Raw genomic sequence first — 12562 nt, 5'->3', positions numbered from 1 at the left:
ACACCATCGCAGTTGGAGCCTGGATTGGATTAGTTCTGGAGACCACCTAACTTCACGTGAGAACATTAAATACACTTGTTCTCCAGCGATCAGCTCTCCCTCGTCACCTTTACTCAGTGGGCAGTTCCGCATGCCCTTTTGGTCACTGGCTTTTACCTCTTTTGAGCTTCCTTGTTGATGAGATCCATTTCTGAGGTTCTCCTGAACATCTCTTCCTGGACCCAGTATCCTTGGTTACCTGGTCCCAGGACTTCCGGTCGGCAGAGTTCCTTGCGGTTACAGCGCTGGTACACGGTGACCAGACGTCTGAGCCGAGCCGTGAGAGCAGACGGAACTGGCCAGGGTGATTTGTCTGGGTCGGAGCCATCCTGGGCTTCAAACATCAGTGAGGATATTAGTACTTACAAACAGAACCAAAACAAAGATGGCTGTTTTTGTCGTTTGGGTTCAATAAAAACAAAGCTGACTCAAGAAGCTGATCTATCAGCTCAGGAGCTAAAGCACAGCTGGAAGGCCCGCAATGCCGCGGTAGGAACAGCTTCAGGCTGCGGCTGGCTTCAGCATCTCTCACATGCAGGACCAATTTGGGGGCCTTGCTCTACGGCGTGGGGACAAGGAGGCCCTGTGTGGCCTTCTCCATATGGAACCAAGGGCTTTGTGTAGCTGGGTATTCCAACCAAGTCTTCCAGGTCTGAATTCAGAAAAAATGAACCACACCAAACCAATCCTCCCTAACTTTCCTCCCCTCAAATTAATTAAACGAATAATACATCAACGAAACCACAATTCTTCTTTCTCTGACTCCATCCTGTCCTCAGATATCATTGACCTCACTTCCAAATTTTGAGGACAGGTGGGGGAAGCTTGCCAGAGCCACATTAAAGCTCCATGTATGACTCCAGGAGACTCTGATGAAGGCCAACTTTCTAGGCTCTTTAAAAGAGCCTCCTTAGAAAGAGCACTTTTATTACACATGAACTCCAGGATAACTACAAACTGGGACCTTACTTTGCTCTGCCTTCAGAAGGACACAGTCTCACCTGCCCGGCTGTCATCTTTCTTTTCGCCAAAAATGCCATCACCTCCATCGCTGGAACTCTCCTAGGGACAAATGGAGCATAGCTGCAGCCCAGGACAAATCAGCCCAGGCAGCCCCCAGGCAGCAGGAGACCTCTCCTGCCCACGAACAGCTCAAAGACTGAAATGGTCCCCGGTAAATAAAGCTTACTTGTGCAGTTTTAAAAGAACCAGAAAGCAGCTTATTTAAAATAAGCACTTCTTCTTAGAATGGTGTAGAATGATTCTGCCTGCAGAGAATTAGCTTAAAGAGCGACGAGCTGGCATGCTCTCCCTGGCAATTACATTTTACAAGCACTATTTTAGCTGTGAATTTAAATATTTGCTTTACCATCGTCTCTTGCAATTTAATACTGTCATTTCACAAAGGTTGTGCCTGCATTTTGGGGTTTTCATTTTTTGCTGTGAAAAAGTATGCTCGTGTTCATTACAGTTCGTTTACTTCACAGCAACAGATGCTCTTTTCCTAAAACGTGACTGCTCCAGACATGAGACCTGATGGCGCAAAAACCCCAGGAATTTAAAATTGAAATCACAACTGAGGCTCCAAGTGAATCTGGAGTAATTTCACAGGCACAGAGCTTATTCATGGTGGAGCATTTGTCAAACTGGCTCTGATGGATTCCTTTACAAATCCTTTCTTGGTCTCAGGAAGGGAACTCTCAAAGTTCTTTATATGTAAGGCGTGTGGGAGAGTTTGGGGGTGGGAGAGGAGATAGTGCTATTTTTCAACTGGACTCCATTTTTAACATGAAAACTTACTGTCTTTTTGATTAGCATCTTTTGACTTGAATGATGAAGAGAATAGCCCCAAGATTCAAGACTCTGGCCATGTTAGGGAGGGTCAGATGGGAGTAAGGATCAGCAATCTATGGTCTACAGGCTGCTTTTGTGTGGCCCTTGAGCTAAGATTAGGTTTTACAGTTTTTTGTGGGTTTTTTTTTTTAATGTTTATTTATCTTTGAGAGAGACAGAGTGCAAGCCGGAGAGGGGCAGAGAGAGAGGGAGACAGAATCCAAAGCAGGCTGCAGGCTCTGAGCTGCAGGCACAGAGCGCGATGCGGGGCCTGAACCCACAAACCACAAGATCATGACCTGAGCCAAAGTCAGACGACGCTTAACCGACTGAGCCACCCAGTGCCCCAAGTTTTTCCAGTTTTCACACCTTTGAAGGTTAGGAGAAAAAGAAGAGGAAGAAGAAGAAAAGGAGGAAGGAGGAGAGGGAGAAGGAGGAGAATATGCGATGGACTGGAGGTAGCCCCCCGGCCTACATACAATCCGCTTCCTGGAAGGGTGCATGCAGCATATCATCTAGGTTCGGTAGGAATGGAGACACACCTGTGACTGTCAATAGTCAAAATCATCACCATTCTCTTAGGTCCCTAATACCATGGAAGAGGCTGAAAGAGAAAATTCTAGAAAGGCAACAAGGAGCAGGGGTACGTTTTCTCTCTTACAAAATAGTGATAATAGCTAACATTACTGAGAACTACATGTTACTTAAGCACTGGGTGAAACCCTTTACGTGGTTTGTCTCATTTAGTTATCGAAACTGCCTCACGAGGTAGAGCCTATGACTCTCCTCATTTTACAGATGCAGAAAACAAGCCCTAGAAAGGTTCTGTAACTTGCCCAAGGTCACATGGCTAGCAAGTGGCAGGGCTGGGTTTAGAACACAGTAGTCAGGGGCGCCTGGGTGGCTCAGTCGGTTGAGCATCTGACTTCGGCTCAGGTCCTAATCTCACGGTTCGTGAGTTCAAGCCCCTCGTTGGGCTCTGTGCTGACCGATTTAGATTCTGGACCCCGCTTTAGATTCTATGTCTCCCTCTCTCTCTGGTCCTCCCCCTACACACTCTGCCTCTCTCTCAAAAATAAATAATAAAAGCAAAGCAAAACAAAACAAAAAACACAGTTGTCTGATGACTGCCTACACTTTCCAACCATTCTAACCATCTAAAAATAAAGGGCAAAATGAGAGTCTGGGTTGAAACTTTGTTTTGGAAAGTGAAACATATTTAGAATTGGAGAACACCAGTTCAAGCTCTCTTCCCCAGCCCAAACTGTTTCCTGCCATTTAATATCAGTGAAGAGTGGAACCCTCAAGCTGATCTACTATACCATTAAAAAAATAAAATGTTTACTTATTCATTCTGAGAGGAGAGAATCCCAAGCAGGCTTCACGCCATGCTGTCAGCGCAGAGCCTGTGTGGGGCTCGATCTCACAAACTGAGAGATCATGACCTGAGCCGAAATTGAGAGTTGGAACCTTAAACAACTGAGCCACCCAGGTGCCCCTGTATTGTACCATTTTGAAGTGGCATTTAAATACGCCATCTCATCCTCTCCCACTATTTAAGTAGCTAAAAAAGAAAAAACTACCAGCCATGTCCTATATCCTTTCCTGCCGTTGAGAACATTTTTGAGTATCCTCACAGTATCCACAAAGATCCTTCGAATGCTGAAATTTATAATCCTAGACACTTCCAGACGGAGAAACGTTCTACAGCCTATAAAATGTGGGAGTGAGGCTCCCACGCTCCTTCTGATGGATGGGTGGTTAACTTGGGCGTCACCACACTCCAAATCCACAAGGGCAGCTCCCAGCTTGGGGTGAGGCAGACACATGTGACATTTGGGTCTCCCTTCCAGTCTCTCTACCAGTTTCTGTTGGTGCACAGTTGGGAAGCATGAACAGCCTTAGGCAAACTCTCAAGTAAGGCAAGATTCTGGTATTGACAAGTGTCTTTCTGTGTACCCTGCCCCGTCTTAGAGGCACTTCCTCTCTCTGGAAATGACAGAATGGAGAAGACCTGGCTTATCAATAGCCCAAGTGGAAAAGATGTCATAATATTGTAAAGTGAGTGTGTTTTGTGTGGCTGCAGTGACAGGCTGGGACCAGAGGAGGCACATGGAAAGCCCTGCACCTGAAGTGCACAGTTGAACGTTCAGTCTCAATGTCTGCACACATGAATCCATCTGAAAGAAAGACTCATCTTTGAGGAGGTATGAATTTGTCATGTCAACATGAAGGGCCCCAGAGAATGCTGACAACAAGAACCTCAAAACAAAGGAAACTGAAAATGACAACAACAAACAGAGAAAACCGACTGGTTACAACGTGCAATTTCTCCATCTCAAGCGTGCATGTGATTTGCAGTCTGACAGTCCACTTCTCAATCTCGCAAGCTCATTTCTTCATTTGCAAAAGGAGATAATAATACTTCAGAGGGTGACTGTGGGGCACAAATGTGTTGATTATGTAAAGTGATGAACCAAATGCTGGCACAAAGCAAATGCCTAACACACAGTACCTGGGACTATGGGAACACTAATACACAGTCCCAACTCCCAGAAAATCAATCAATATCGCTGTCTTCCAGCTAAGATGTGTGCTGTAAGGAAGGCTTTAAGGTAACAGGAGCAATAACAACACAGGTCTACTGGGACCCAGGTAAGTGAGTTGCCAGACACTATACCAAGTACTTTCTATGCATTTTCATTTATTCATTATTCCATTTAGACAGGAGGAAACTGTGGAATGGGGCAGTTGGCAATCTCATCTAAGATCACACATTAATTGTTAAGTGGTGAAGGTGGAATTAAAACCCAGAAATCCTGATTTTAGAGGATGAGCACTAACCACTGTACTACATCGCCTCTGGCAGGTAGAAGACAATTTGGCAAGTGGGCCGAATCAAAAGCACTGTCCATCAGCCAGGAGTCCAGACATGTCACCTCTGCACTGGGGGCAGGGACGTGCACGGACTCCTAGTTACTGAAAACAGAAGGCACCGTCTCCCTTGTGTGTGGCTGGCCCCTTCAGGCCCGGCGGCTGCCCTATTTGGTCTTGATGTGGGTGCGGGTGGAAGCATCAGTGGGACTGCAGATCCAAGGAATTTCTTCTGTGCTCTTACAAAACCCCAGGACCAACACAACAGGCAATGAGCTGTCTTCTTATATTGAGCAAACGAGTGTCCCTTGCTCTTGAGTGCCAGAAGCTAAGCCAGGTTCAAGGGCTGTAACAGGAGAAAAGATGGAACCCTTGTCCTTCCAGAGCTCACAGTCCGGTGGTCATGAGACATGCAGAAAGATACTGGCCCTGCTTTGTGATAACTGCTCCTAAACACAGCGGGAAAACAAGAGTCACCAGCCCTGCCACACCCAAATCAGATAGGGGGAAAGATACCCACAAAGCAACTTTTGAGCTTGCTACTGAAGGACACATAGGAGTTTGCCAAGAGAACTTGAGAGCCCTCTGCAAGAGGTAATAGGATGTACAAAGGAGGAATTAAAAAAGATCCCACAGTGACTTTCATTTTACAGGAAAAATCAAGCATTCTACTTTTTTAAAAAAATGTGTATTTATTTACTTTGAGAGAGAGAGTGAGGAGCGCCTGACGCAGGGCTCAATCTCATGACCTTAGCTGAAATCAAGAGTCGGACATTTAACAGACCAAGCCACCCAGGTGCCCCCAACTATTCTATTTTTGCATAAATGTCATGTTAGAGAGTAGATAGACACCAAATGTTATTAACATAAAACGCAAGGGTTTTATTATGGAAAGACCGCAGGATGTAGAAGACTGAGTAAGGGAGACACTGTTCTTGTGTCCTCTAGCCAGAAGGACTTTCAAATAAAAATTTTTTTAACATTTATTTTTGAGAGAGAGAGAGAGAGAGAGAGAGCAACAGAGAGTGCAAGTGGGGGAAGGGCAGAGAGAGAGGGAAACACAGAATCTGAAGCAGTCTCCAGGTTCCGAGCGTCAGCACAGAGCCCGATGCAGGGCTCAAACCCATGAACCATGAGATCATGATCTGAGCCGAAGTCGGACGCTTAACCGACTGAGCCACCCAGGCGCCCCAGGACTTTTGTTTTTAATGTTTATTTATTTATTTTGAGAGAGAGAGAGAGAGAGAGAGAGAGAGAACAAACGGGAGGAAGAGAGGGAGGGAGGGAGAGAGAGAGAGAATCCCAAGCAGGCTCCATGTTGTCAGTGCAGAGTCCAACGTAGGGCTGGATCCCATGACCCTGGGATCATGACATGGGCCAAAATCCAAGAGCCAGACACTCAACCGACTGAGCCACCCAGGAGTCCCAGTAGGACTTTTTTTTGCAAGTGATGAAAAATATTTCAGCTTCCTCCTCTCTAGAATGGGATAAAGATAATGCCTAACTGAAGGGGAACGTGCTTTGTTAGCTTGGAAGTCGTCCAAATTCAAATATTACTGTTTGAGTCTGGAGCACCCTCAAACTCTGAACTTGTAAAGAATGGCAGAGAAACTAGGGATACTTCACCTGAAAAGACATTTAAAGAGATTACGGTAGCTAGCTGGCCTCAAGAATTTAAAATCCCATCAGAGAGGAAAGAAAGAATAGTTTTGTTCTTTGCAGTATCATAAGAAAAGGAAACAGAATCCATGGAACCAGCTGGGAGCCAGATTTCTGCGGCAGTATAAGGAAGTTTCACCCTACAATGAAATGGGCTTCCTTGGAGGACAGCACACTTTCCCTCTTCTTCCTATGGACTCCCAGAATTACCTAAACCTACTTGGAATGACCTCTGACGGCAAGGCTGCAGAGGGGATGGAACATTCAGAGACCACTCAGACGTGTGTTAGGGTTCCTTACAATACCGGGATGGTGCCAATCTACTAAACGTCCCCGTCTGTGCCCAGATCTGTTTATTTCAGAGGAATTCGCCTAGTTACGGATGACACGCTCTTTGGGCATCTTTAACCCTGCCTGTTAATCTGCCCGAGAACAGAACTGGGAGAAGGAAACACCTACGCAGTGTCTTTGGGGCAGGAGGTCTGGGATGGGAGAGAAGCAGGGGTGGGGCAACAGACCAGGTTCAGATGTTGGCTGTTCCTCTACGTTTGTTATTTTAGCACATGGACTAGAAGTCAAGCTTAATCTGTATATAATCTGTCCACCTCAAAATCTGGGAGAAGCCACTCCCCATTCTTTTGATTATATTCTATAATCAAAAGGGACCTCAAAAGCAAAATAAATAATACAGGCATTAATTACATGAATGAATAAAATGTCGTTCCAGAGTTTAACCCTACTGTAAGGAAACCTGAATTATTTTGCAATTCTGCCATAACCCCTTCAGTGCCCAGATCTCTCCAAGGTTGAAGACTGATCAGCTAAGTGTATAAACATGACTGAACAGCTTTCAGAGTTGGGCTGGCCTACAGTCGGTATGTGGCTGTCTTTCCACAGAAGTGCAAGTGCATGTATGTGCAGCTGAAATGCCTTCTGCTTTCCTGAAAGAACACTTGATTAGAGAACATAAAAGCAGAATATCTAGAAAATGTCTAGTCTGAACTCTATCCTTTGGTAGCTGTGAGAATTTGGCAAAATCCTTCAAACTCCCTGGGCCTAAATGTCCACGATAACATCGGAAGTGTTTAGTGTACTTGGCCAAGGTGAAGATTGATGGAAACAAATAGAAAAAGTGCTTTGGAAAGAGTAAATTTGCATCAAGCATAAGGTATTACTTTCATTTCTTTGGTACTTGACTTGCTTCTATGGAAAAACACATCCCAAATTCCAGACAAAAGGGTAACAGGATAAGTTAGGGACTGGAATGGCAGAACTTGGATTTTAATTGTCAACATCAGAACCTAACTTCCTTCAGGTCAGGGTCAGAAGTTTCATGCTGATCTGCTTCAATCCACTGCTTCTCAAACCATGGGGAGACATGGAAACATATCTCTGAACAATAATCATTTCCTACTTTGGGGAAGTGATGTCATTGTTACTGTTATAGGAATCACAGCTGATGGAAGCCAAAGTAAATATCCCACATTCTCCCAACTAGAACCAAAAGAAAAGAAATCGACAACTTTTGGGTGGTGATGAGAAGATGAGAGATTATCCTGGCAATGGACTCAGTTGGGGACAACTATACAGTCACCCCTGGGATTCAGAATCCATGAAACTCTACCAGATTCATTTACTCCACAACTCAAAGCCAGAGAACATGTGTGGTCAAACGGTGCTGGGGCCCTGGTAAGGTTTCAGTCTACTTATGCAAAGCCCCAGAAACTCATTTGTAAAACGTAATGCAGACTTGTGCTTCTGGGAGAATACACATTTCCCTATTCCTCACTCTAAGTGTAGTTAACCCCCCTGGACGTTATGTATGAACAAACATAAGAAAACTCTGAAAGGTGAAGACAAGGCAAACAAACTAAGGATTCTGGGACCCAAGGAATGACACAGTGGTGAGCTCCATGGGTTTTCTTTTTTGCCTTATATATCCTATATCTGGAAGTAAAGAAACTGACTACCTGGAAATGCCAAAGTGTGCAGATTAAAAAAAAAAAAAAAAAAAAAAAAAAAGCCCCAACAAAAGTCTGCTCTCCTTAGCTAGGAACCAGGAAAAAAGCAGGTTAGGAATATACACAATGCACAATGTTGAGGCAAAATCCACTATACTCCAGCCTGACAACACAAAACACTGGCTCAACACATCCATGCCAGCAAAGGCCAAGTTGAGAATCTAGACTTCCACCCTTCATAGGCTATAAGACGGCACCCCATGCCCCTGCTGCAGTGGTGTCAAAAAGCCAAGTAGGGATCTGGGACTTTCATCCCTGAGAAAGAGTAATGAGGTCCCCATCCCTGCCCACGGTGTCAGCAAAGAACTTCCTCTGCCCAGCAATAATGAGAAACATCACCCTCAGGTTTCAATGGGAGCAGACTGGGAACATGAACTTCTACTCTTACCTGGTAGTGACAAGGTGGTACCCACCCCCTACCCCATTCCCCTATGAGAGGTGTCAGAGGTAGTCAGCTAAAACAGAAGTTTTAATTAAGATCCTGAGTCTTACAATATAATACCAAAACGTCCAGACTTTGGTAAAAAATCACTTATCATACCAAGAGCCAGGAAGACCTCAAACTGAATGAAAAAGGACAATAAATGCTGCCACCAAAATGACAGAAATCTTAGAATTTGACACAAGGATTTAAATAGTCATCAATGAGCAGTTCTGAACATGCTTGCCACAAATGAAAAAACAAAGTCTCAGCAAAGAAACAAAGATCCAAAGAAAAACCAGAAAGAAATTTTAGATCTGAAAAATACAGTAACCAAAAGCAGGCCCTCAAAACAAAACAAAACAAAACAAAATAAAGAACTCAATCTCAATGGACAGGCTCAAGAGCAGAGTGGAGGAGAAAAAAATCAATGAACTCAAAGATGGAAAAATAGAAAGAACCCAATGTAAATACCAGGGAAAAACAGATTAAAAAAACAAAAAAAACCCAGAGCATCAAGGACCCGTGGGACTGTAGCAAAAGTTTTAACATTCATATCATCAGTCTTGGAGAAAGGGGGAACGAAAAGACCCAAAGAAATAATAGCTGAAAACTCTCCAAATTTGACAAAAGACTTAAACCTACAGATTTAAGAAGGTGAAAAAAATCCCAAACAGGATGAAGTCAACGAAATCCACACACACACAAATAATCATGGTTAAACTTCTGAAAGCTAAAGACAAAGAAAAAATCTTGAAAGCAGCAAGAGAGAAAAGACGCCTTACCTATGGGGAAAAACAACTGGAATGACAGTGGATTTCTCATCAGAAACCATGGAGGCCAGAAGAAGTGGCACAGCATTTTTCAAGAGCTGAAAGAAAAGAACTGTCAACCCAGAATCCTATATCCAGTGAAAATATCCTTCAGGAATGAAAGGGGGATTAAGACAGTCTCAGACAAAGAAAAACTAGGAGAAACGTCAACTAGACCTACCCTAAAAGAATGGCTAAAGGAATTTCCTTTAGAAGGAAGAAACCTTGGAACACCAGAAAGAAGAAAGAATCCAGTAAACAAAAATACAAGTAAATACCATAGACTCTCCTTCTCCTCTTTAATTTTCTAAATTATATTGACAGTTGTGGCAGAAGTATAACATTGTCTGATATGGTTCTAAATGTAAGTATAAGAAATATTTAAGACCATTATATATATTGTAAATAGGGGGAAGGTAAAGAAACAAAACTGGAAGTGAGGTATCTACACTTCCCTTGAACTGGGGAATGATGATAGCAGTGGACTGTGATATATTATGTATATATAATATCTAGAAGAACCATCAAAAAGCTGTTAAAAATATAAATAAAAAAGGAATCATAAAGTGTTCAAGTAACCCAGAGGAAAGCAGGAAAAAGAAAATAGAGAATCAAAACTTGGAGAAAATAATAAAATATCAGACTTAAAACTTACTGTCTCAATAATTATATTAAATATGAATGACTGAGGGGTGCCTGGGTGGTTCAGTCAGCTGAGTCTCCGACTTCAGCTCAGGTCATGATCTCACAGCTCGTTAGTTCGAGCCCCATGTCGGGCTCTGTGCTGACAGCTCAGAGTCTGGAGCCTGCTTCAGATTCTGTGTCTCCCTCTCTCTCTGCCCCTCCCCCACTCATGCCATGTCTCTCAAAAATAAATAAATATTAATAAAATTTTTAAAAAATATTAATGGCTGAATACACCGACCAGAAGATTGGCATAATGCATGAAAAAGTATGATGCAACTCTATGCTGCCTATAGGAAACTCACTTCAAGTATAATGATAAAAGTAGGCTTAAAGTAAAAAAATGGAACAAGTTGTAAGATGCAAACATTAATTAAAGGAAACCAGGAGTAGCTACATTAATGTCAGGTAAAATACACTTCAGAACAGAGTAAGCTATCAGAGGCAGAGATGGACATTACATAATGATAGCAGTCAATCCACTTAAGAAGACAAACCTAAAATGTATGCACCAAACAACAGAGCTGCAAAATATGTGAAGCAAAACCTGATACAACTGAAAGGAAAAATAGACAAATTGATAATTATTTAGAGATTTCAATACTCCTCTCTCAACAACGAATGAAACAACTAGATGGGAAATCATTAAGGATACAAAAACTTTTTTTTAAAGTTTATTTATTTTTGACACAGAGAGAGAGAGCAAGTGCGAGCTAGGGAGGGGCAGAGAGAGAGAGGAGACACAGAATCGGAAGCAGGCTCCAGGCTCCGAGCTGTCAGCACAGAGCCAGCCCAAAGCAGGGCTCAAATTCACAAACTGTGAGACGATGACCTGGGCCGAAGTCAGACGCTTAACCAACTGAGCCACCCAGGCGCCCCAAAGACACAGAAAAACTTAACAACACTATCAACATGATCTAATCGACATTTCTGCAATTATATCAACATAACTGCACCCAATAACAGTACGATTCACATTGTTTTTCAAGTGCCCACGGAATGTACACCAAGACAGATCATATCCTGGGCCATAAAACAAACCTTAACAATTTTAGAACAACTAAAGTAATAGTTTGTTCTCTGAACATAACGGGATCAAACTAGAAATAAAAAACAGACTTAAAAAAAAAAAGATTAAAAAAAAAAGTGGGGCACCTGGATGGCTCAGTCAGTTAAGTGTCCGACTCTTGGTTTTGGCTCAGGTCATGACCTCATGGTTCATTACCAGAACTGGGCTCTGTGCTAACAGCACGAAGCCTGCTTCGGATTCTCTTTCTCCTACTCTCTCTGCTCCTCCCCTGCTTGCTCTTTCTCTCTCTCTCAAAATACATAAACTTAAGAAAAAAAACAAGAAACAGAAAGAAAATAGGAAAATCTCTAAACACTTGGAAACTAAGTAATAAACGTCTAATGATCTGTGGATCAAAAAGGAAGTCTCAATAGAATTTTTTAAAAAAAATATATTAAGTTGAATGAAAATGAGGATAGAACACAGCAAAATTTGTGAGACATAGTTAAAGTAATATTGACAGGGAAATTTATAGCACTGAATGCATACATTAAACAAGCAGGGAAGTCTCAAATGGTAATTGAAGCTCCACTCCAAAAACAGAAAAAGAAAAGGAAAATAAAACTGGGGCAAGCAGAAGGAAGGGGATAATAAGGAGTAGAAATCAATGAAATTTAATAATTTTTAAAATTTATTATCTAGCTAGCTAGCTACCTCTTTGAGAGAGAGACAGAAAGAGAGCGTGCACAGGTAAGTAGGACAGGGTGGGGCAGGGGGAGAGAATCTTAAGGAGGCTCCACACTCAGCACGAAACCCAACGCAGGGCTTGATCTCATGACTGTGAGATCATAACTGGAGCCAAAATCAAGAGTCGGGACACTTAACCGACTGAGCCACCCAGGGACTCCTGAAATCAATGAAGTTTTTAAAACAGAAGACAAAGAGCTGATTATTTAAGAAGATAAAGCAGACAAATCTCAAGCAAGCCAGGTAGAGACAAAAAGAAGACACACATTACCAGTATCAAGAATGAACAGGGAATAGCACTATACTTCTGCAACTATCAAAAGGATAAGAGAATACTACAAAGAACTCCACACACATAAATTTGACAACTTAGCTGAAACAGACCAAGTTCCTTGAAAAACACAAACTATCACAACTTACTCAATATAAAATAGAGAACTGGATTCATAATTTTAAAACTCCC

General features: G+C 42.7%; 1 protein-coding gene across 4 annotated transcripts in view; it reads right to left on the bottom strand.

The window, feature by feature from the left end:
* The window catches only part of CHD6 (chromodomain helicase DNA binding protein 6), a 204432-nt gene that overhangs the window by 23412 nt on the left and 168458 nt on the right, over positions 1-12562 (bottom strand). For all 4 annotated transcript variants that reach the window (XM_043602363.1, XM_043602366.1, XM_043602365.1 and 1 more), the window contains 2 exons: positions 1041-1101; positions 157-373 (listed from right to left, as the gene is read on the bottom strand). In XM_043602363.1, coding sequence (XP_043458298.1) covers positions 157-373; positions 1041-1101 — 278 coding nt within the window. The remainder of the gene's footprint in view (positions 1-156; positions 374-1040; positions 1102-12562) is intronic.

Source organism: Prionailurus bengalensis, chromosome A3 (assembly GCF_016509475.1).
Source record: "Prionailurus bengalensis isolate Pbe53 chromosome A3, Fcat_Pben_1.1_paternal_pri, whole genome shotgun sequence".
Lineage (NCBI taxonomy): Eukaryota > Metazoa > Chordata > Mammalia > Carnivora > Felidae > Prionailurus > Prionailurus bengalensis.
The sequence above is the reverse complement of the archived record's forward strand: the minus strand, read 5'-3'. Positions and strand labels throughout refer to the sequence as shown.